Source organism: Oryctolagus cuniculus, chromosome 6, assembly GCF_964237555.1.
Source record: "Oryctolagus cuniculus chromosome 6, mOryCun1.1, whole genome shotgun sequence".
NCBI classification, from domain to species: domain Eukaryota; kingdom Metazoa; phylum Chordata; class Mammalia; order Lagomorpha; family Leporidae; genus Oryctolagus; species Oryctolagus cuniculus.
In genome coordinates, this window is record NC_091437.1 from 83,575,395 (window position 1) to 83,601,471 (window position 26,077).

A 26,077-nucleotide genomic window follows, 5' to 3' on the forward strand; every position below is an offset into this window, starting at 1 on the left:
CCAAGGTGAGGTTGCAATTTTCATCAGATAAAACCTCATTGCTGAGTTAAATGAACCTGTAAGTCAATGCTGTTCTCTAAGGCCATCTACGGAGTCTTCAAGCGTGCAGCAGCCTCCTCTGAGGGGAAATTCTCTGTGCCAATACATCCAACGAAAAATGGCAGACCCGACAGGTTTGCAGGTGCAGAAAAAGGTGTGGCACGCACGCACCTCTCATGGCCCCGCCCCTCCCGTGGGCCCCACGGTACGGCTCCGCCCCCTTCCCGCGGTTGCCCGGCAACAAGTCCCGGAAGTCGCGGAAGCGAAGTCGCAGAAGCGCAATCGCGGCCTGCGCCGAGAATTAGCGGAAGATGGCGGAGGGCGGAGGCCCCGAGGCGGGCGAGCAGAAGAGGAGGTCTTCCGGCCCACGGCCCCCGAGCGCGCGGGATTTACAGGTGCAGTGAGCGGTCGAGGGAGGGAGCGCGGCGGCGGGCGCAGGCGCGGGCTGGCGGCCGCGCGGCCGAGGACGGCTCTGGCCGTGGCCGCGGCCCTGGCTGAGGACGGAGTTGTGTCTGGGCGCCGCGGGTCTTGCCCAGTGGTTTGTGAAACAGGTGTTGGAGGCTCTAGCGCCGCCGGCCCGTTTCCTTTCCGCCCCGTGCGCAGTGTGAGAAGCAACTCTCCGCTGAGAATGGCATTTTGTCGGTCAAGTTGTGTGGTTGGCCGGTTTTTGCTTCTATAGAAGAAAGCTTTACTGTGGCCATTGGGACATCAGCAAGTGCTTAGCAAGTAATAACGTGTGTTCTCATTTGTTCTTGTCTTGAATGCTGTGAACTATAAAAAATGGTTCCTTTTTTATCAAATAGCTTTCCCCCTTTAAAAGGATGAACTAAAGCAATTCAGTCCAGAGCTGTTATAGCACGGGCGTAAAAGCCGCTGTCTGTGAAACATTGCATTTAACAAACGGGGAAATAAAAGTTTGTTATTCGTTTGGAACACTGACATTCATTACTGAATCCTGTTTTATCGGATGCTGACACCACTTTGCTCATCTTCGGCATTTTTGTCTCTTTATAAGGTCACTGTTAAATTCAACAAGTAAACAACTATATAGAGTTACAATTTAAAATAAATGGGACTGAATCACCAGGTTTTGGTGGAACAACACTGTGTAGCCACACTTAACATTCTACATGTTAAACAGACATTGACGCCCGGCCATGTAACATACTGCTAATCTCTGGAGAATGCAGAGGTTAATAGGATAGCAGATCCACCATGGCGCTGGACAGTATTAAGGGTACTGCCGAATAAAATTTGTGAGAGGCCATGAATTTGGACTGGCCCAGTAGAGCAAACCAGTGTAGAGTTAATCACATACACAGCTTTGGTTATTTGCAAGAGGCCCTGTAGTCAATTAGTTAAGCTGTAACCAGTTGGCTGAGTGATTGACTAAGCTACAGCCAATTAGGTTGTTTTCTGTGCCTTGCTTCCCTTTTTGTATAAATGGTGTCAGATGGTGGTGTTGGTTTGCGCTCTCCTACTCCCTGCTTTCTCTGATTCTGGGAGCTGCCTGCTTTCCCAATTTTTTTTTTCTTTGTTCAGATAAACACTGTTAATTTTAATTGGATTAAGGAATTCTCTTTTAACAGTATAGAAGTGTAAATGACATCTCAACCTTTTTGAAATCTTTTTTGGAGAATAGGGTATAACTAGATTTAGCATATTTAAAGAAATTTATGTAAGGTAAACAAATTTCACGTATTTCATATATACCAATTTAGGAGCTTAGTGATACTTCCTACTCTACCCTCCCTCCTCCTCCTCTTCTTATTTTTTCTTTTAATTTTCACAATGATGTGCTTTAAGTTTATCATAAGCTTATCCTTCCAGTATGTAAAGAATTTAACACAGTAAGAAGAAAAAAATAATAAAACACTATTCTTTAAGAGTAGAAACAAGGGCTGTAAACAATAATCTCAAAATGTCAATTTTGCTCATATACATTATATTTTTTGTACTCTATTACTGCAGATTAGGGAAAACATATTTGTCTTTTTGGGACTGGGTTATTTCACTAGTATAGTGGTTTCCAGTTGCATCCATTTTGTTTTAGAAGATAGGATTTCTTTTTTTTATGGCTAAGTATGTATATAGTCCATATTTTCTTTATCCATTCATTGGTTGTTGGACATCTAGGTTGATTCATTTCATTTTGTTTGCGTAAACTTCCAGGAGTGGGATGGGTGGCTCATATGGGAGGTCCATATTCAGATTTCTGAGAAACCTCCATGCTGTCTTCCACAATGGCTGTGCTAGCTTACATTCCTGCCTACAGTGGGTTAGGGTACCGTCTCCCTCACATCCTTGCCAGCATTTACTGTTTGATTTGTGGATGATAGCCATTTTAACTGGGGTGAGGTGAAACTTCATTGTGATTGTTACTTGCATTTCTGTGATGGCTAGTGATTCTGAGCATTTTTTCATGTGTATATTGGCCATTTGAATTTCATCCTTTGAAAAATACCTATTCAAGTCCTTTACTCATTTCCCAACTGAATTGTTTGTCTGAGTTTCTTGAGTTTCTTGAGCTCTTTATAGATTCTGGGTATCAATCTTTTATCAATTGCAGTGTTTCAAATATTTTCTCCCACTGTGTCAGTTGCCGCTTGATTTTGCTAAGTGTTTCCTTTGCAGTGCAGAAAACCCATTGATTGCTAGGAATTTCCTTTATACTTTTACTCTGAGATTTTCGGTATTTACATCTTTTTTCTTTTCTTTTTTTTTTTTTTTTTAAAGATTTGTCTTTTTTTTTTTTTTTGGAAAGGCCTAGTTAGAGAGAGAGAAGGGGCAAGGGAGAAATGGAGGGAGACAAAGAAATCCTCCATCTGCTGGTTTACTCCTCAGTTAGTCGCAACAGCCAGAGCTGGGCTGACCCAGAGGCAGGAGGCAAGAGCTTCCTCTAGGTCTCCCACATGGGTGCAGAAGCCTCAGCAAGGAGCTAGATCAGAGATGGAGCAGCCATGACTCAAATGACACCTATCTGGGATGGCTGTGCAGCAGTTGGTGGCTTGACCTGTCAGCCCCCTTCACATTCTTCCATAATGATGACTATTTTTCTGTGTTTTTGTGTGTAGCACCTCCTTAAGCATCAGTTGTAAGGCTGGGTTGGTGGTGATAAATTCCTTCAATTTCTGTTTGTTATGCAAAGCCTTTATTTCACCTTCATTCATAAATGAGAGCCTTGCAGGGTATAGTAATCTGGATTCACAGTCTTTTTCTTTTAAGACTCTCTGCATTCTGCCTTAGCCTGTAGGGTTTATGATGAGAAATCAGCTGTGAGACTAATTAGAGACCCTCAGAAGGTAATGTGGCATTTTTTCTTGTGCACATTTTAGAATCTTTTCTTTATCTTTGTGAAAATTTGACTATAATGTGTCATGGTGAAGATCTTTTCTAGTTTTTGTCTATTAGGGGTCCTATGTGCTTTGTATACTTGGGTGTACCTTTCTTTCTCCAAGTTAGGGAAGTTTTCTGTTATTGTTTCACTGAATAGGCCTTCTAGTCCATTCTCTCTTTCCATACCTTTAGGAACTCCTAAGACCCATTTGTTCGGTTGTTTGATAATATCCCATAAATCTCAAACATTGTTTTTAGTTTTTCTAAATTTTCTTCCATTTTTTGGCCTAAGATATTTCCAAAGATTTAACTTGTAGCTCAAGTACTCTTTCTTTTGCCTCAAGTCTGTTGTTAAGGCTTTCCACTGTTTTTTATTAGACATAATGAAGTCTTCATTTCTAATACTTAGGTTGGTTTCTCTTCAGTATCACTGTCTCAGGGAAAATTTTCCTTCCATGTCATCTATGGATTTCTTTAACTCATGAATTTGCTTCTCATTGCTTCTAAGTAATTTTATCATCCGTTTTTTCAAATTCCTTTTCAGGCATTTTATCAGTCTCTTCATCTTCACATTTTAAAATTGAAGTGTTTTCTTCCTTTGGGAGGGAATCCTATCATCTTCCTTGTTCATGTTTCTACATTTAGTTTTAGGCTTTTGTGGAAATACTTGTTACTTTCTCCTCTGATGACTTTTATCTTAGAACTATGCCTTGTGGCTTAGTGGAGTGTCTGCTCCTTCAGTGGTTATTCAGAGATGTTTGCTGGGTGGGGTCAGGGAGCTCTGCTCAGAACATGGGTATGGTGCAAGAGTCCAGGGTGACACCTGTGTTGGGTGTGGTAGATCTCCTCCTCTATTGTCAGCAAGGGGGAGGGTATGATCATTTAGCTGGTGTAATCACTGCTCACCATCTCTATGCCAAGGTGATCTATGCCCAGAGTGAGCCCACAGTGGCTACACACCCACCCATGCAGGTGCGTGAACCACACAAAGGATTTGTGAACCACACAAAGGATTTTAGACAGTGTCACTAGTGACTTAGGCTGCTGCAGTGTCCTCTCATTTCTCTTTAAGAAGATGACATCTGCTCCTGATATCATAAAGTATTTTTAAGAGGTAGTATGATTGCCAAAATAAGCAGTCCATAAGATGGAGAACTTGGAGAATGGAGACATTAGTGTAAGGTTATGAATTGAACTCACTGTAGAATAGTTCCAGTGCCCATAGTAAGTCAGGCTCTTACATAGAATCAAGGAATAGGAAGTTACCAGCGTAGTATACCTCATCTTGTTAAATAGATATAAGTATCCATGAGGCAGTATGAGATGTTGGGAAAAATGGATTAGTGACCAGAGCAATTTTGGTTTCCATCATGGTCCTGTCCCTTAGATAGTGTGTGAAATTAGGAGAAATGTCTTAACTCTCTGATTCTCCATGCCTTCATTTATAAGCAACGATAGTGGTGCTACTGTAAAGATTAAATAATGTCTGAAAGACCAGTGCAAAATAAACTCAGAATTCTGACTCAGGCAGATGAGCTATAACTTACTTATTAGTCCATTCTTATGCCATTTAAATTAAAAATATAGAACTTTTCTTTACTATAAATCCATTTCTTTTTATTTGAAAAGTGAGAATAGCTTGATTCATGACTACCTGATACTTCACAGCTTGTCTGTAGAATTAATACTAGATTTAGACACTCTGGTAGATGTTGCTGCTTGTGAGAATGCCTTTGTTTCCACCATAAACATAAAATCTCCTCTCTACTCTATGATAGGTCAATAGGAAGAGAACTGATTTTGTTATGAACATAATTTGGTTTGTCAATTACAGCATATCATCTTTTTTTTAAGAATTTTGTGAGACTGAAGAATTTGTAAAGCCCCTTGAAAACAACCAAAATGGTGATGTGTCAATAAAGTTTCTATCAAAAATTTTGAAAGAATTGGGTAATGTTCTCCCCAACTGGTTTCTTGGAAATTGATGAATTATGTTACTTTTAACATGGCTATGCTTATTTTAAGAGTGATTCTAAGAGTCTTTCAGGGTAAGATAAAGGATGATACATTACTAATTGAAACTGACACAAGTAATTAGTGTATGTTCACTGCCATGCTGTGCAGTTCGTCAGGATCTCAGTCACTTGGGAGCATTTCAGGTGCCGTTAGGGGAAAACGGCATAGTTGCCTTCCTGACTCCAGCACTGGGAGCCGCTGACTTGCACACTTGTGAATCACTCTTGGTTATCAACCCAAGAGCAGCTTTTCTTGACCCCTTCATCCCCCATGGGAAGTGACCAGCGGGAAAGTTTGTGGTGAGATGAGTTAGTGACAATATTAAGCCTAAAATCCTGCTCAGTGTTGATTAGTATTTCCGAATGTTTGTCTTTACTGGTGAGCCTCAGTTCATCTATGCACAGTGCTTTAACAGCTGGTTAAGGTATTCAGTTGTATACTTCCATCCCAGATCTCCCCCAGCAGATGATCGGAAGAAAAAGGCTTTCTGTTTTCCAGTCTGTACTTCCATATAAGTTGGAAGTTGGTGGAGAGGAGAAGAGGAGAAATTAAGGATAACTTCAGGCCAGCACTGCTCCCACCTGGTAGCAGTGGATATATGTTAGGGTCCATGAGCTCAGCTGGGTGGTGCCCTTGGCAGCCAGTTGGTCCCTCAGCGGTGGGCCAGAGTGGAGCTCAGTGAGCAATGGTCCATTGCACTACATGCTCAGGATGAAAGAATCGTTCTGGGGCTACAACAAGATGCAAAAGTTCCCCCATGCACAGCTCCAAGGTGTATTCAGTAGCCTGGAGCTGTGACAGGTGTCCCTTAACCTCAAGGTCCTTCAATAAGATAGCCACCAAGGACTAAGTTGATGAAAGAAAACAGTTGTCAGTGCCGGCATTGTGGTCTGGTGGTTTGAGTTTCTGCTTGTGTGACTCTGGCATCTGTATGGGAGTGCAAATCCTGACTACTCCACTTCCAACCAGCTCTCTGCTAATGTGCCTGAGAAAGCAGAAGATGGCCCAAATGTTTGGGTCCTGACAACCTACATGGGAGTTCTGGGCTCTTGGCTCTGCCCTGGTCCTTGAGTCATTTACGGAGTGAACCAGTGGATTGAAGACCTGTTTATCTCCCTCTGTTACTCTTCCTTTCAAATAAATAAATGTTAAAAGAAAATTATCAGGGCCAGCACTGTGGCGCAGCAGGTTAAAGCCCTCGCCTGAAGTGCCGGCATCCCATATGGGGCACTGGTTCTAGTCTCGGCTGCTCCTCTTCCCATCCAGCTCTCTGCTATGGCCTGGGATAGCAGTAGAAGATGGCCCAAGTCCTTGGGCCCCTGCACCCATGGAATACCCGGAAGAAGCTCCTTGCTCCTGGCTGCAGATCGGCATAGCTCCGGCCGTTGCAGCCATCTAGGGAGTGAACCAGTGGATGGAAGACCTCTCTCTCTGTCTCTACCTCTCTCTGTAACTCTCTCAAATAAATATTTAATAAAAAATTATCAGGGAGATGGGTATAGTGTTGACCAGCTTTGTTGGGAACCAAGTAATCATTGTTATGGCATTTGGAGAAAACACATCTGAGATGTGAGGACTACAGAATGTATTGTACCATGGACACTAAAGGGGAGAACATTAATACTTGCTAGAGCCTAGACAGACCATTGCTGTCAGCAACAAGGATAATGTGGTAACCTTTACTGATGCCAGAATACATTGTGCCAAAGCAGAGGAGCCATTCAAGTTTGAGGTCAACTATTTGGTTCAGTGATAGTAACATGTTCTTGACAAATAGCAACGGTTGTGTCAATATCCACAGCTACTAAGAACTGAGTTACTGCAGTCTATCAGCACCTATCTTTCCACCTGCATCTGTATGAAGTTTGGCCCCATGAGAAATATACTTTGCTCCAGGGAATACAATGCTGTGGTCAGCCTCTGGAATGTGGACTACTTAGTGTGTTCGGATGCTTTTCCAGGCTGGATTGGCCTGTGTGGACTCTGTTAGCCAGTATGGGAAAATGCATCAGTATCAGGTGATCATTTCGTTGACATTGCTGAAATAGAGACATGAGACGAGACAAGCTAAGGGAGGTACAGTGTGAGTTCCCAGTAATCCCCTTGGCTTGACATCTCAAAATGCTTCTGTGGTTTTACCTGTGATGAAAAGATGGCAAATATGACAGTGGCTGGGAAGCTGTTGGGGCTACTTAATGATTCCTGAGAGAAGGTACTAGAAGAGGCCTGCCTATGTGTTGTTTGACATGATCCCTTAGAGTTAGTGAATTCCCTAAATATTTGTAAATTGGTAAAAATTTTAAAAATTCTCCTGTCGTGCTGCCCAGTGTCATTCTGTTCCTGTGTGTGTGTGTGTGTGTGTGTGTACTCATACGGGAACTGTTTTTATTCCTTCCCCCCAGAATCACTTAGCTAGCGAAGACTCTGCAGGATGGGTTGTCCTCCGGGGACTTCTTGTCTCACCTCTTTGGGGTATATGGTAGAGTTCGTTAAGCTTGACACTGCTTGAAACATACCTCGTTTGAAGGGAGGGTAAGAAACGGTAGAATAGGCATGGAAGTTTTTAAATGAATATATCTTATTTGGAGACTGGAGAAAAAAATAACTTCAGTACATACTAGGTTAAGGATTCAGCTTGATAGTGGATATTGTGTCTGAACAAAGAACGTCTGATACTGTGTTATAATTGCTACAAGTATCCTAATCCTGTTGGGTATCATTAATCCATATCATCTGGTGTCAGCTTGAGTTGTGATTAGAATCACCCAGAAGGCTTGTTGAAGCACAGATTTCTGTTGCTAATAATCTTTATAATGAATCCTTACTGTAGCTTTAAGAACTTCACTGTAAGGGTGAGAATTCCAGTACTTGTAATCTTTTGCCATATTCTCAATATTCTCACTCATTACTTTGTTTTTTCAGATTTCTTTTCTTTTTTTTTCTTTTTTTTTTTCTTTTTTTTTTTTTTCTTTGACAGGCAGAGTTAGACAGTGAGAGAGACAGACAGACAGAAAGGTCTTCCTTCCGTTGGTTCACCCCGCAAATGGCTGCTATAGCCGGCGCGCTGCGCCAATCTGAAGCCAAGAGCCAGGTGCTTCCTCCTGGTCTCCCATGGGGTGCAGGGCCCAAGGACCTGGGCCATCCTCCACTGCCTTCCCGGGCCACAGCAGAGAGCTGGACTGGAAGAGGAGCAACCAGGACAGAACCGGCACCCCAACCAGGACTAGAACCTGGTGTACTGGTGGCCGCAGGCAGAGGATTAGCCTAGTGAGCCACGTCGCTGGCCTCAGATTTCTATTTAAGCTCTTCACATATCAAGTTCTAGAGAAAAGATCCTTATATACTTTATTCTCTCTGTATCATTGAAACATCTTCATACTGAAATTTTGGGATTTTGAAATGCCATTGGCTTTGACCAGTGCTTACTAATTTGATGTCATTTGACATCAAAAAATTTTATTTAATTAGTTGAAAGGCAAAGTGACAGGAGAGAGACAGAGATCTTCCATCTTCTGATTCACTCCCTAAATGATCACAACATTCAGGGCTGGGCCAGGGTAAAGCCAGGATCCTTGAACTCCATCCGGATCTCCCAGATGGGTGGCAGGGTCCCAGGTGCTTCAGCCATCATCTGCCTCCAAGATAACAAAGCACTTTTATAATTTGGATTTCTTGCAAAATTGCCATATTGGAAATATGACTGTTGATACATATGTGTGAGGGCAAAAAAAAAAAAATCAAAAATGAGAAGTCATTCAGCTTTGTTGTATGTATATTTTAAGAGTTGACTAATAGAATCTTCAATTAACTGCCCCATGAGCTTCTTTTCCTACTGAGAAAAGCATTTGTGGTGGTGCTTTTCTTATCTCTTATGCTTCAAAAAAAAATTTGTTCTGTAAGAAGGGAAGACAGACCAAAGACTGTAGACACACCTGTTGTAAGTGAATAGCCACAAGGAGTATTAAGGAAAGTTTTTGAGCTAATTGTCCAAAGATGTCAAAAATGGGAAAAAAGTAATACAGAACTGTTTGGATTACTTTTCAAAATTCTACTTACAGAACAAATATAGTTTTATTTTGAAGATACCTAGATGTGTTACATAGAGTATAATTTGGTACTATTATTTTCCAACTCATATGTAAACCATATATATATATATATACACATATATATAATTCATTATTTCATTTCTCAGAAACTAATTTTGATGAAATTTATATGTCTGGTAAATTTTAAACATTACTTGTGAAATTGTTTTATGTGCTTGGATTTTGAAAACTTCTAACAGTTGAATGGAGTTATTGTATGAGATCCTCATGAAAGAAGCTGATATTAGTGTGAAATGTCTTGAAGCATTCGTAAAAGAATTGTGGGAGAGTTAATTGGTCCGAATTTTAAAATGGCTTGTTGCCTAATACAGATTTTTGCAACTGTTGAATAGTTAACTGAAAATAATTAAACAATTACTTTTCCAACTTCAACTTATTCTGGTATATAATGGCATTTTGGTTCTCTAAATGGAGAGCTACAATGAGTTTATTTTGGGGAAAGTCATCCTCAGAAGTAGCAGCCTTCACATAACTTATAAGAAATCTGTAGTGCTCATTTTCAAGTTAATAGTGTAGTCATAACTTAAAGCTGCATAGAAGAGCTTATTTCTAGTGTTCTACTGAATAACAAGCCTGTTACTATGTAGTTGGCCTTGGCAGAACTATATGAAGATGAAGTGAAATGCAAATCTTCCAAGTCTGATAGACCTAAAACTACAGTCTTCAAGAGTCCACGAACACCACCTCAACGGTAAGTTTTGTTGTAAAAAATCAAATATCTCTTTTTAGTTCACCAATCCCAAGTTAAAGTAAATACTCTTAGGGATTTTTTTTTTAATTATATTTTCTCAAGTTATTTAGGTACCTGGTCTAAAACTTCTATAGACAAAAAGCAAAGACCTTTATGGAAAACTTATCTGAAGTACCTGATATTTTTGTTGGCATTATATGCGATTATATCTGAATACTATTTTTCTTGGACAAAGTGGTTCTTTAATATTTTTGAGTCATGAGACTCATTGAGGATCTTAGGAAACCTACAGACCCTTTTGCAAAGACACATTCATTCACAAGTTTGTCAGTTATTTTCAAGTGTCTGTGTGGTTCTTTAAAGTCCCTCCCTGGAGTCTCAATGAGATATTTTTTCCCTTTCATTTGAAAATCTATGGCTTCTGGACCCTGTCTCTGCTCTGTCAGGTGATGAATCATCTAATAAGTGACCTCCTGGGTAGTATTTGCTGTTGTTAAAATTCCTGAACCATAAAAAGAAACAATCTAGAAGATTTAATAGATGAGAACCAGCTATATTTTGTCACCATAAGTAATTTCATTAACATCTTTTTAGTTTTGCAAATATCATCCCTGGGTAGAAACATCTTTTCTGATTATATCTCATTCTCAGGGTATAATTTTCCAAAACTTGAAAAATTCACATTATTTTCTCTTACATTGTTACTACATCATAGCTTTTTGTAGGGGGAATAAAGATAGCACATCTTTCTAGAACTGAATGAAAAGAAAAAACATAGTTTCCCTCAGATTTTTATTTTATCCATTTTCAGACCCTTAGAAAATCAAAAGATTAGTCCAGCGGGTAAATACTGCATCTGCTTCACCTGTGTGTTCCAGTTGTTAACATGCTGTAACATTGCCCTTGTGCACACTCTTCACCCAACTGTGTGAAAAGATTGTGTCCATCATGACACTTCAGCATGCATCTCCTCAGAATAAGCACATGCTCCTTTATCACCTTCATAACATATTACAACTTGAAAACTTAGCAGTAAGTCCACAATATCACTTAATACATAGTCTGTGGTCAGATAGCTCTTAGGGATTTAAAATCTAACCAAGGACTGTGCACTGCATTAAAATAATCTTCTTTTGGATTTATAAATCTAGACCATTCTTTCCACCTTTTTGTCCCTTTTTTAGTTCTGCATAATATCAGATTTATTACACTGACTTAGGACTTTCATGGTCTAGGCCAGATGTCTAATAAAATGTCCCACATTCTAGATCATTGTTTCCTTATGATTAGATTTTCTTGCTAAGCATTTTTGTCAAGATTACTAGATAAGTCTGATAATGTCTGCTATTTATTATATCACATCAGGAGCCATGTGATTTCAGGTTTTTCCACTATTGGTGATATGTTCACTTGGTTAAGGTGCTGAAAACCACATCACTCCATTGTAAGGTACAGTTTTACCTTTGTAATAAGCAGGTTGGTATCTTGACACTGTTTGAATATCTTATCTCTTCATTTAGCTCTTATTTGATTATTTATATATATAATATATTTGTTAACTGCTTCTTTAAATTATTCCTCCATCCAGATTTTGAAAGTGCTTAAGGTATATTTCTGTAGCTAAGATGTACTCATTCACTATTTGTTCTTCAGTTTGAGCATATTTGGAAGGACTTTATCTGCTTTTTGTGTAGCAAATCAGAATATTTGAGTTCTTAGAATAACATTAGTATTTTCTTTGCTATTCAGATATAATCAAGATATTTTTAATGGATGGATTTCTTTTATACCATCTGAAATAATGTTATTAATCATCATAATTTGATAATGCAGTTCTTAGGACCTTGTCCCTCAGATTTGATTTCTAGGATTATTTAGATATTCAAAAGGATGAACTTCCTTAAAAGATGCTGCTTGATATTTAAACCGTGTTTATTCTGCTTGAGATATAATATAAATTATTGGCAATTTTTTTGTAATCAATGTTTTCTAACACTACAGACATAGTTCCTTTGATTGCATGTTCAGTATCAACATTTGCCCAGTTTCCTTGCGTTTCTACTTTTTATTTAGTACAGAAAATCATGCTTATTTTTGTATCTACCTCTTTGGACAGTGCTAGAAATCACATCAGGAAAGAAACCAGAACTTTGGTAGATTAGTGTGACAAATAAGGTTAGATAAGTCAGGGTGCAACAAGGACACAGTAGACAGCGCCCCCATTTTAAAAAGACCTCACGCTAGACATCATGCTTGGCTATTACTGTCTTGAAACCCTTAGTATATTTTGACCAAGAGTGTTCACATTTTTATTTTGCAATGGACCCCACAAGTTATGTAGCAAGTCTTGGATGCTGCCACATTATGGACAACCTTGAGAACCATTTGTGTAGAAGGCACTGAAAAGCGAATAGGTTTGGTTTTTTTAATGTAAATTTAATGATGAAAACTGATTTAGTGACAATAGCTTTGACACACCTTAGTACTAATTTTTTTTTCTCTCTGTTCTAATAGATTTTGCTAATTGGCAAGTTATTTAAACTTGCAGTTCCAGTTTTCTCACCTATAAGGTGAGGACAAAGCCATTATTATGAGGATTAAATAAATACATAGTTACTCTCTGATAAATTCTAGCTGTTGTTGGCAAGTTCTGGATTTAGGTTTTATTAGTGGGATGGTAAAGAAAGGGTGAAATTGATGTAAGAAACTTTGAAGGAATTTGTTATAGAAACTTAATGATGGCATGGGATAAAGGGAGCAAGTAAATAAAGACTTACAGATTCTTTTTCTCAGATGCCAAAAAATGTAATTATAAATGGGAGGATTAATATGTAGAACATAGATTTAGTTTTGGAGATGATGAGTTGGATTCAAGTAGAACTCTCCAATAGAGGCTTTTAAATGAAAACTGGGCCAATAGTAAGGGATTACAAAAAACGTAATATTTGAGAATCTTTTGTATAGAGTTGGAAGTTTTCTTTGAGAGTGGCTTAATATTTTGATGATCAGATGAGTTTAAGTACAGGAGAATGGGATTCAAGGAACCAGGTATACCTAGTTATGAAAGAGAAGGAGAAAGAAAATAAGATGGAAGGAGATGTTGAACCCCACTGGACAAAGGAACAAGCAATTTTGGTATCATGTAAGTCCAGGGAAGACGGAGTTCACATATGAATTGAGGAAAGGAAGAAGGGTTCAAACACTTAAGAAAGTAAGTAATAACTAAAAAAGTCTTTTGGGTTTGACTGTAATAAAGTAACATAGAACCTTTAAATAAAATAAATTCAGAAGCAAAATCTTACCCCAGGATATGAGTACATGAGAAGGGTGGGTCCCAAATACAGATAATGTTGTTCAGGATTTGGAGGTAAAGAGATTGGCAAAGGAGATATATACTTCAACAATTTATATTTATTTTTAGTTATTTTTTAAAAAGTGTTTGTGAAAAGACTATCCTTTTTCTCTTAGAACTACTCCTCTGAATAGTTCCTGTATTAATTGATGGTCAATAGAAATACTTGTACTTAATGGAGTGATAGAGCAGCCTTATCATGACTGAATTTAATGTAATTAATGAAACATTAAAACCTTTAAAAAATTTTTACTATAAGAAAGAACTCCTTTGGAGGCTTGAGAGAGCCAGAAAAAAAGTTCAGAGGAAAATAGAACCACAAATTTCAAAACAGTTTATGAATATATCAGTTGAATTTTGCCTGTATGTTCCTCTTTTTTGGATAAAAATGTAGCTAGATAAGAGAAATAAATAATAGGTGTAAAATTATCCTATTATCCTATTTATACCCTATAGTGGCTTTACCTTTACTATTAACATTACAATTCATTTTATATATTTTGAGTTCTTTTTCATTGAAAGTGATGAAAGTATAATAATCTGCATTAGTCTTTTTTTTTTTTTTTTTTTTTTTTTTGACAGGCAGAGTGGACAGTGAGAGAGAGAGACAGAGAGAAAGGTCTTCCTTTGCCGTTGGTTCACCCTCCAATGGCCGCCGCGGCTGGCGCGCTGCGGCCGGCGCACCGCGCTGATCCGATGCCAGGAGCCAGGTGCTTTTCCTGGTCTCCCATGGGGTGCAGGGCCCAAGCACCTGGGCCATCCTCCACTGCACTCCCTGGCCACAGCAGAGGGCTGGCCTGGAAGAGGGGCAACCGGGACAGAATCCGGCGCCCCAACCGGGACTAGAACCCCGTGTGCCGGCGCCGCTAGGCGGAGGATTAGCCTAGTGAGCCGCGGCGCCGGCCAATAATCTACATTAGTCTTTAATAAGTGAATATTGCACGTTGTAATCTTTGGTAAAATCTAAAAGAAAAGTACAATATGTAACTAGTTATTAAGGAAATTAAAACCATTATGTGATTCAATAGAAGACAAGCATAAAGCCTAAATATAAATACAAACTGAAACATTTCAATAGTTATGTTAAATATAGTCTAAATAGTCTACTTAAAGGACAAAAGCAGATTGAAAGGCAAATACAACTGCATGCAGCTTAAGAAAGGTAAATATAAAGACCTAGAGAAATTGGAAGGAAAGGAATGATCTGTGCGAACACTAAACAAAGCAGCTCTTAAAGGGAGAAGCACTGCTGAAGTTAAAGAGGAGACATTTCATAGTGATAAAGTGTCAGTCCCTCCAGAAGATGGAACTATCCTACATTTGATAACATGGGTTTAAAATATGTGGAGCTAAACTCACAACATTTATAGTTTTAAGAAAACATACAGCAGGGACATCATTGTGGCAGTGAGCCAAGCTGCTCCCTGCAACTGGCATCCCACATTAGAGCATTATATCCAGCTACTGTGGCCATTTGCAGAGTGAACCAGCAGATGGGAGATGGATGTCTCTCCCAGGCCTTGCCCCTCCCTTTCCCTCTTCTCTCTCTCTCTCCCACCCCCCCCTTCACTCTGCTATTCAAATCTTTATAAAACACACACACATAACATGCAACAAACAGGTTAAAAGGGTTAAATAATCTGATTTTGAAAGATCTACAGACAACCTAACTTGCGGAAAATAAAACATTCAGCAGTGAAATAATGAGACTTTCTTCTGAAGTTGGGAATACATCAAAAAGTAACCCCTTTCATCATTTTCATTTAACTTATTCTGGAGGTTTTAGCACAATGATAGAAGAACAAAAATATACAATTGGAAAGATAGGAAATTCATTATTTGCACACAGAGAAAACTATAAAAGACCATATTGAAACTGTTTGATTTAATAGTATGTTAATAAGATCGGACCCTGAATTTAAGATCAAAAATGAGAAGTCAATTTTATTTCTATGTTCAAGTAAGAAATAGAAAGTACATTTTTAAAAGATAACATTTATATTCAAAAATATCAGATGCTTAGGAATAAATCTAACAAAAACTGTAAAACCAGAACTAGAAAACTGTAGCTTATATTATTAATAAAGGATCCAAATAAGATGTGATACACCAAATTTTAATATCTAATATTGACCCACATTGTATAAATAGCAGGAGTTTGCTTTTAATGATATTTGATAGGAAAATTTTAAAAGTTTTACAAAAATACAAAGCTTTAGGAATAGCTTTATTCATGAATAATGAATCATCTACCTGAATATAGGCTACAAAAAGACAAAAAGCATTTTACCCAATGCCGTGTCCTTGGTACAAACAACAGTGGCTTTGCATATAGCAAGCACTCAACAAGCATTTGTTGGATTAACAATATTACCTTGTAGAAGTCCCAAATTTTGGAGACTTGTAGATGGTAAAGGATTACCAACTGCTTTAGGAACCAAAAATTGTGTTTTGTTCTTGGTCCTTCTACTAATTAAATGACAAATTTTTAAATATTTATTTATTTGAATGGCAGAGATTTAGTAAGAAAAGGAGAGAGAGAAAGATCTCTTCCATCCTTTGGTTCACCACCCAAACGTGCCAGGGCTGGGCCAGATGGAAGCCAGGAGCTTCTTTCAGGTCTCCTAATTAGGTGCAAGGTTCCCAAGGACTTAGGCCATCTTCCACTGCTTTCTCAGGCGTATTAGCAGGGAGCTGGATGGGAAGGGAGCAGTTGGGAGTCACACTGGTGCCCATATATAGAATGCTGGCACTGCAGATAGAGGCTAGTAAGTTAGTGTTAGCATAAAATCATTACATCAATGGTCAGTAAAAATTAACAATTCTCTCCCTTGAAAAAAAGAAAATAGTACATTCATGAAGAATTAAAACAAAGTAGAGGACTTGCACTACAGGATAAAAAGACTTGGGTCAAAGCTGCAGTGATTGAGTCAGGACTGAGAGTAGGCAATGGACCAAAATGGAGAACTCGGAATCCTAGATGACCATGTGATTTAAGACAGAGGTGACACTACAGAACAGTGAAGAGAGATTTTTTTTGGGGGGCATGGCTCTGAGTAAAATAAACATTTATATACGGGGAATAATTTTTGACCTCCCCTTTACACCACATGCAAACATCAGTTCCAGGTGGATTGTGGATGAAAACATAAAAATTAAAACAATAAAGTTTCTGGAAAGTAGAGTATCTTCCTGACTTTGGAGGCAGGCAAAGATTTCTTAAGTAATAAGACCATTATCTATGACTGTAAAAATTGCTAGTAAATATTTCCTATGGCTGACTTCCAGTAAGATCTTTCTCATCAAGACAGCTGGGACAGGCATTGGGTACAGTAGTTAAACGCTGCTTTGGGATGCCCACATTCCATATCGGAGTGCCTGGGTTATGTCCTGGTCTGGTCTCATTTCCAGCTTCCTGCTAATGTGCACCCTGTGAGGCAGCAGATGATGGCTCAAGTACTTGGGTCTCTGCTACCCACACTGAAGACTTGGATTGACTTTTGTTTCATGCTGGCCCAGCCCTAGCTTTTATAACATTTGAGGAGTGAACCAGGGGATGGAAGATCTCTATGTCTCTGCCTTCCAAATAAAATGAAAGATAAATAAAAAAATCTAAGACTAGTGTAAATGATACTTACTTTGCCAGATTAGACAGTTATATCAAGGAGTAAAGAAGCTTACAATAGAAGACAGTTACAGCAGGAAGTTTTCCAATTCTGTGTTTGTCATTGCTATCTAAAACCATCTGCTCTTGAGCTCCTTCTCTTTAACAGTTGTCACTTTTTATAAGTTTAAAATTCTTTTTTCCTTTTTTCTTTGTATGTATGTTTTAAGGTGAAGAAATTTCATGTAATGTATTTCATATATACAGTTTTAGGTACATAGTGATAACTCCCACCACACCCTACCTGCCCTCCCACCCATGTTCACACCTTCACTCCTCCACCTTTCTTATTCTTTTAATTTTTACAATTATCTACTTTGTTTATTTTATACTCATAAGATTAACTACACTAAGTAAAGAATTCAACAAATCATAAGAAGAAAAAAACACTGTTCCTCAACAGTAGAGTCAAGGGCTATAAACAATCATCAAATCTCAAAATGTCAATTTCACTCATATATTACTTTTTTTGTACTCTATTAGTTACCATAGATCAAGGAAAACATATGGCATTTGTCTTTTTGGGACTGGTTTATTTCACTAAGTATAATGGTTTCCAGTTGCATACATTTTATTGTGAAAGACAAGATTTCATTGTTTTTTATTGGCTGAGTAGCATTCCATAGTGTCTATATACCACATTTTCTTTGTCCAGTCATCAGTTGATGGGCATCTGAGTTGAGTCCATATCTTAGGTTTTGTGAATTGAGCTGTAATAAACATGGGGGTACAGATAACTCTTTCATATGCTGATTTCATTTCATTTGGGTAAATTCCCAGGAGTGGGTCTTAAGACCCGATGGGGGTACTGTGTTCAACCTTGCAGAACTGGACCCTGCAGATAGCAACTTGGAAGAAAGCCTTCCATAGGTTCCTGCCCTGGTTAAACTTAGACCCCAGTGTTTCCAGAGCCCTGGCAGGATGAAGCCCACCCCGTCCTTATGCAGTTAGTGAGTGTTGTTCTACTGATAGCCACTTTTGTTCTCCAGTTGGATTTTCTTTCACTAGTGTGAATTGAAAACTGTTCTGCTCATGCAAAAAGGGCTCTTTTATATTAACTAGGAGTATGTATGAAGTTGGAGTGAGAGTAGAAATTAATTATCACATAGCTAATTCACTGCAAAGAATTGTAATCTACATTAATACAAGGGAGTATGATAGAGCAAGTCTTTTTTTCCAATCCAAAAATATCTAAGGAGTAAAACTTGTATGTGTAGCCCTACAGTCTAGAATTTGATATTTAGGCTGTATAAGTTTAGAGGTCTCTTTACTAACTAGATCTGTGCTGAGAGTGGATTTCTTTTTTTTTTTTTTTTTGACAGGCAGAGTGGACAGTGAGAGAGAGAGACAGAGAGAGAAAGGTCTTCCTTTGCCGTTGGTTCACCCTCCAATGGCCGCCGCTGCAGCCGGCGCACCGCGCTGATCCTGGCAGGAGCCAGGAGCCAGGTGCTTTTCCTGGTCTCCCATGGGGTGCAGGGCCCAAGCACCTGGGCCATCCTCCACTGCACTCCCGGGCCATAGCAGAGAGCTGGCCTGGAAGAGGGGCAACCGGGACAGAATCCGGCGCCCCAACCGGGACTAGAACCCGGTGTGCCGGCGCCGCAAGGTGGAGGATTAGCCTATTGAGCCACGGCGCCGGCTCGAGAGTGGATTTCTTATGCGGATGAGACTATCACTTTTCTCCCACTTTTTCCAAAGAAGCTAATTTGAATTTGATAAACAATCACAAGGGGCTAAGGAAGGAAAGTAGTAACCCAGGTATTGTGCTGAACGTGGTATCAGAATCTCTGCAAACTTTGTGAGAAAGTACATGAGTTGTTTCTTATTTAATCTTTTTCTTAAAATGAAATTATGGATTAAATATTTCCATAGAAGTTACAGGAATTCCTCTTTTCTCTTAAGCTCAGTTTCATTTATTTGAAAAGCAGAGGGAGGTCAGGAGAGAGAGATTGATCTTCTATCTGCCAGTTCACTCCCCAAATGCCCACAAGAGCCAGAGAGGGGCCAGACTGAAACCAAGAGTTCAGAATTCCATCTAGGACTCCCATGTGAGTGGCAGACTCAAGTACTTAAGAGAATCTGCTGCTTTGCAGGGGGAGCATTAACAGGAAGCTGAATGGTAAATGGAGGCAGGACTTGAACCCAGGCACTCAGTCCAATACAGGATGTGGGTGTCCCATGCAGTGACTTAGCATTTCTGCCACAGTGTCCACCCAAAGAATGCATCTTTTTAAATAAAAGTTATTTCATAAGACTGTAACTTTTTACTTTAGTTTCCATATGTTATTCGGAGTTTGTTTTTTCATGAACCATAATGTTTAAAGGTTTTATTCAGGTGAACATGAATACCGTGGATTACATATAGTTCGACCTTCAACTGGGAAAATTGTGAATGAACTTTTCAAAGAGGCAAGGGAGCATGGGGCTGTCCCTCTGAATGAAGCTACAAGATCTTCAAGTGATGACAAATCTAAGGTCAGTGTGCTGTTTCAAAACTAAACCTACTATTTCTATATCTGATCTCCTATTCTTCTTTTATAAGCAAACATTGGTTTTCTAATTGTATATTTGTTTTAATATTTCATGTTATAGGATTATTGCCTGTCTGTTAATTGACAGAAATTTGCAAAAAGTATAGACAGAAGTCTCACATACTGTTCACCTATTTCATGTAGTTTCCCCAAATGGTTCTACTTTGCATGATTATAAGAGAGGACTTCATGAAATTTGTGGAAAATGAAATTAAAAGATAAATTTATTTCAAAAAGGTAAATTTAATTCAAAGTACTTTGAAATCTCTTCATAGTTTTTTTATCATATGCATTTCTACATACCTTTTAAAGAAACCCTGTGTACATGAATTTTGACATTTTTCTGCATGAAAATTTATCAATTAATTCCATTTTTCACAAACTTCTTGAACTTTGTAGGACAATATTTAAGCCATGAATTTGCTATTAATACACTCTGTGTCAAAAAATTTTATCTTGTAGATTTATATAACTCAATCATGATACCATTCTATCATTACAAAGCTACTCATGTTGTACCCCTTTGTAGTCATGCCCACTATCTTCTCCTACACTAACTCTCTAACCTCTGGCCATCACTACTCTCTTTTTCCATCTCTGTGATTTTGTAACATTAAAAATGTTATAAAAATGATATCACGCAATAGGTAAATCTTTTGGGAGTAGTTTTTTCAGCTGGCATAGTGCCCTCAAGGTACTTCAAAGTTATCCCATGTATCAAGACTGTTCTTTCTCTAAGTTGCATTTATGGTATGGATGTACCACAGGTTTGACCATTCATTTATTCAGGGCCATTCTAGCTGTTTCTAGATGCTGATTATCACAAATAAAACTGCTGTGAGCAATCATACATAGGTTTGTCTACAGATGAATTCTAGTTTTTATAGCATAAATGCTCAGGTGTGCAGTTACTGAGTCATATGGTAAGTCCGTGTTGAGTTTAAAGAACCTGCCAAACTGTGTTCCAGAATGGTAATACCATTCTATATTCTCAGTGTATGAGAGACTATTTCTCTTTATCCTATAAGCATTTGACATTGTCACTATTTTTGATTTAGCCATGTTGATAGTTGTATAGTGATAACATACTGTAGTTTGAATTTGCATTTCCCCAATGAGTGATAATGTTAATTTGCATTTTCTTAATTGTTAGTGGTGTTGAACATCATTTCATGTGCTTGTTTGCCATATTTTTTACTCTTTTCAGTGAAATATCTCTTTATGACTTTTGCCCATTGGTTATTATTGAGTTTTGAGAGTTTTTAAAATATTTTAATAAGTATGGGTCCTTTGTCGAATGATATGGTTTACAGATACTCTCAGACTATAATTTATATTTTCATCCTCTTAATTGGAATTTTGCAGAGCAAAAGTTTTAAACTTTAATGCAGTCCAGTTTTTCAGGTTTTTATTTTCTTTTGTGGATCATGCTTCTGTTATTGTCTAAGAACTTTCACCAAACCTTAGAACCACTCATTCTTGCCCATGTTATCCAAAAAAGTTACATAGTCTGCATTTTACACTTAAGCCCATGATTCATTTTGAGTTAGTTTTATGTAAAATGTGAGATTTATATTGTTTCCTTTTTTGCTTATAGATAGCCAGTTGCCCCAATGTATTTGTTGAAAAGGTTCACCATTCTTTGTGAAAGTGCTTTTGTACCTTATTAGATTTCTGTTGAGCATTAATATAGCTTTTTTATCAGCCATCTCAGTATTGGAGTATTGAAGACTTCAAGTGTCTTTATGTCTAATTGTTATTTATTCCCATAATCAGCATTCTCAGCCTGGAATTCTCCAATCACAGTCACTCGGTGAGGTCTTCTAAACTCCCACATGAACTCGCATACGATGGCTTAGAAGGTTGGAGGTGTTCCTAGATGAGTGTCTGCTGAAAAAGCATGTCTTCTCCATATTGATTTTGATATCAATATGGAGAACTATTCTGATGAAACAAATTTTAGTTTTTATTATCTGTCAACAGCTTGAAATGCTTTCTCAGTCAAGTCTTTTTTTTTTTTTTTTAAGATTTATTTATTTATTTGAAAGGCAAAGTTAGAGAGAAAGAGGGAGAAACAGACAGATCTTCCATCTGCTGGTTCACTCCCCAAATTGTAGGGGCTAGGCTAGACCAATGCCAGGAAGCAAGAGCTTCATCTGTATCTCGCACATGGGTGGCAGGGGACCAGGCACTTGGGCCATCTTCTCTTGCTTTCCCAGGTGCATTAGCAGGGAGCTGGATCAGAAGTAGAGCAGCCAGGAATCGAACTAGCACCCATATGGGGTGCTGGTACTACAGGCAGTGGCTTAACCCGCTATGCCACAACACCAACCCCTCAGTCAAGTCTTAAAGTCACTTTGGTTCTTGCAAGCTCTCTGCTTCCATTTTAAAAAAATGTAGAATTGATGATTTAGTCTGTATGGACAAAAAAAAAAAATGTGACAATTAGATCATTGAGGATATTAGGAGTGATTAGAAAGAACAGTATTTTTACTTAGAATCCGCCCTACCTGATGAATGGAAGAACTTGTGATTAGTATAGCAAAATAAAAAGTCTAATCAGAGCTGACTTGTTACAGTTGAATCCAAATAGCTTATAAAATAAGCTTATAGCTTTTCTTCAGGGTCATTTAGACTCATTGATAAAATTCTTCCTTTACTCTAAGACTTGTCATAACATTGTAATGGTAGCTTAAAAATACCTTAGCTACACTTGAAAATACCCATTCCAGTGCATAAATGCTCATCTTAATTTGATTATCTAGTTTATAGTACATCACAATTTGTAATTACACTTTACTTAATAAACCTTTAACTCAATTTTTATCTTACTTTTATTGTAGTCTTTTACAGGTGGAGGATACAGGTTGGGAAATTCCTTTTGTAAGCGGTCTGAATACATCTATGGAGAAAATCAGCTGCAAGATGTAGGTATAGTACTCAAAATGAAAATTGATAGATATTTTCCTTTGGTTACTACTTTTAATTTTGAAATTTAAAACCAAGAATATAAATTTCTTTGTTAACTTTTGAAGCTTTATTCAAAGGATCAATGTGTAAGGTCTCAGTGTAAATTTTTGTATCATGTATCTCATTCATGCCTTATACTTAGAGGTACATAACTGATTGTTGAAAGAATGTGTAGGTGACTGTCAAAATGGGCTTACAGGCCAAGTATCTGGCCTACTGGCTAAGCCCCTGGTTAGGATACCTGTTTCTCACATTTGAGTGCCTGGGTTACATACCAGGCTCTGGCTTCTGATTCCAGTTTCCTGCCAGTGCAGACCCTGGCAGTCAAGGGTGATGTTTAAAATAGTTGACTTCCTGCAACCCATGGAGGAGATGTGGATTGGGTTCTCAGCTCCTGACTTTGGTCTCCCCAGCCATTGTGGGCATTTGGGAGTGAGCCACCAGATAGTAGCTCACTCAGTCTCCCTCCCTGTATGTCCCAATCTCTCTGTTTTTCAAAGAAAATTGTTTTTAAAAGTGTCATATATTGTGATAATGATTATAGTTGGTATAATGAGCTGGGTTGTAAACATAGACACTAAAGTCATTCTTTGTTTCTGTTGCCTTTTAAAATGTTGGAATTATAGTTTCATTTTCAGCATTTATAATTTTCGTAGAAGCACATTGGGACTTCTCTTGCCCTTTATCATGAGTATTTAAGCTCTGTAGCAGAGAAGAGGAAGGGTGGGAGTAGTGGGATCATAGCTGGGTGCCGTCTTCTGTTTTCTTTTACTGGTAGTTGTGCTTCGAGGTCAGGGTCAAGCTGTGGAACCTTTGGTATTTTCAGCCATTATCATTTGTTAAACTGAATGCTAGTCTGCTAAGCAAACTGAATAAAGCACAATAGGGATAAATTCCTATTTTAAATCTAAGTAGCAGTGTAATGTTCTGTGAGATACCACATTGGAAAACTTAGCCTTGTTTGATGGAAATGGTTTCTCCCCTACTCCTTATCTCACAGGTTCAGGTTTTGCTTAAACTGTGGAGCAATGGTTTCAGCTTAGATGATGGAGAATTGAGACCTTACAGTGACCCAACAAATGCTCAGTTTTTGGAGTCTGTTAAGAGAGGGTAAGATACATTATTTGTATTCTGTTACTTGGAATGGGGCTTTTTTTTTTCCCATTAACCAGATGACTATTTAGTGGTGTGCCCTTCTGCTTTTCAAGAGTTGATTACTAGACAGTATTATGTAAGTGATTGCTGGGAGAATGGGCCTTTTTCCCAAGTATGTAAAGGCTGTATTGCTGTCTCAGTCACTACTTCTGGCTTTGAGGGGAAGGGACATGGGACGTTGGATATTGGCCCCGTTTTAAAAATCTTGATGAAACCATGACCCAACTCTAAGCAGAAACATCTTAATATAAGAGATCAGGAAATTGGTTAGCATGTAGCTGCCCGTCCGCTATAGCATTGTCCTGCTTACTGGTGACAGGGTGACTTACACTGCACACTTGCCTGAAATTCAGCAGCTTGTATGAGAACTCTTTAAAGTGGCATTACTACTGGCAGGTAGTTCAAACAGTTAATTTAAAGTGATAATTTGTGAAAGTAGTCCAGAGAGATAGTACTCTAAGCCAACTGAAAAATAATATCAACTCATCAGTCCTTATTGCTACAGGATGAAGAATCAAGTGATTTTTGCTTTGATGATAAAAGCTTTTCTGTGATACAGATTTCACTAGCTGACATGGAATTATTCCTAAGTAGCAGCACAACTAAGGAGATAAAGATGACAATAAGCTGGAAGATGTAGTAATAGGAAGGGACCAGATGACTTAGCATGAATTTTTAATGTAAATTTTGCACAAATGATGTCAGGATACCAGACAAAGGTAAGTAGTGCTATAAGCAGTATGCTGAAGACCTTAAGAAAGGTGAGAAGCTATCCTAGGAGGCAGTGTGTGGTAGTGGCAAACACAAGAATATAATAGTTTGAATCAATGCTATGGATATAGGAACCTGAGGAATCAGTGAGAAGAGGTAGGAGCGTTTGGGGGGCAGAGATGGTCCTCTGTGGTGAAATCCAGCATTACTGTTTCTATGATGCTGATTTTACGATAGTGGAAGAAAAAATACTGATAATCAGAGTACAGTGATATATATTAAGACTAATTTATTGTTAAGTAAAAATCTATAAACTTTGTAGGCTAATACTGAAACAAATGTGGCATATAGAAAAGACAGAGTTATAGAGAGAGAGACAGAGAGGTCTTCTATCCGCTGGTTCACTCCCCAGATGGCCGCAGTGGCCAGAGACGCGCCGATCTGAAGCCAGGAGCTTCTTCCGGGTCTCACGAGAGCGCCGGCTCTGGATCTTTTTGAGCATTGACATGTTGCCACAATGAGAAATCTCACGTTTAACTTCATGTGACAGGTCTAGTCAAAATGCAGGTGCACCTAAAGTACAATATAAATATACCTTGAAGCTATATGTATTAGGTATATATGAAACATAAGTGAATTTTGTGTTTAGACTTGGACCCCATCCTACAGTTACCTCATTATGTATAATGCCAATATTCTAAAATTAAAACACTTCTGGTCATAAGCCTTTCTGATAAGGGACACTCAACTTATTTGATAATGTAAGCAGAAATTGCTGTTCTGCGGTGTAGCTCATGATTTGATGACAGTAATCTTTAGAAAGCTTAAATGTTTTTCCCTTTTTTCAAGAGAGATTCCCTTGGAGCTTCAGCGACTGGTTCATGAAGGCCAACTGAGTCTGGACATGGAGGACCATCAGGATCAAGAATATGTAAAACCTAGGCTGAGGTTCAAGGCTTTCAGTGGAGAAGGGCAAAAACTTGGAAGGTAAGATTCCTAAAATGAGAAAAGTATTCATCCTTGTTCAAATTTTCTTTCAGGACAAAAGAAAAGCAAAAATGACCTGTGAAAGAGAAACTAAAATATGAACTGTGAAGACCTTAAATAAACAGAAATCCAGTGGTGGTGTTGGTAGGCCGTACTTAGCAGTTACACATTCCTGGCTGTCTAAATGCTCTATTTGCTGTTAACTAATCTAATCTTCACAATAGCCGCATTTTGCAGATATAGTAATTTTCCCAATGTGATTTGAGTTAGGAAATGACCAGTGAGTGCCGTTCAAACCCAGGCACTCTGGTTCCAGAGTCTCTGCTTTTCACCATATGTTATATGCCTGTTTCAGATAATGTGGTTTAAAAAGGAGAAAATTAGTGAATTGTTGATTACATAAAACAGTGGCTATCTTAACTTCACAACATGCATGCAAATTACAGACGCCAAATAAGTAAAACACCTGTAAAACCTGAGCTACTATGACTGAGGATGAAAGAGAGAGTTGTCTCT

The 26,077-nt window shown here is 38.4% G+C and overlaps 1 protein-coding gene and 1 pseudogene across 1 annotated transcript in view; both read left to right on the forward strand.

Moving 5' to 3' along the window:
* Positions 1–280: 280 nt before the first annotated feature.
* The window catches only part of UBXN2B (UBX domain protein 2B), a 38,422-nt gene continuing 12,625 nt past the window's right edge, over positions 281–26,077 (forward strand). The window contains exons 1-6 of the mRNA XM_002710508.4: positions 281–434; positions 10,088–10,191; positions 19,532–19,682; positions 22,582–22,665; positions 23,709–23,818; positions 25,424–25,561. Of these exons, the coding sequence (XP_002710554.1) occupies positions 351–434; positions 10,088–10,191; positions 19,532–19,682; positions 22,582–22,665; positions 23,709–23,818; positions 25,424–25,561 (671 nt within the window). The 5' untranslated portion in view covers positions 281–350. The remainder of the gene's footprint in view (positions 435–10,087; positions 10,192–19,531; positions 19,683–22,581; positions 22,666–23,708; positions 23,819–25,423; positions 25,562–26,077) is intronic.
* Positions 772–10,079, forward strand: LOC127490715 (THO complex subunit 3 pseudogene; annotated as a pseudogene).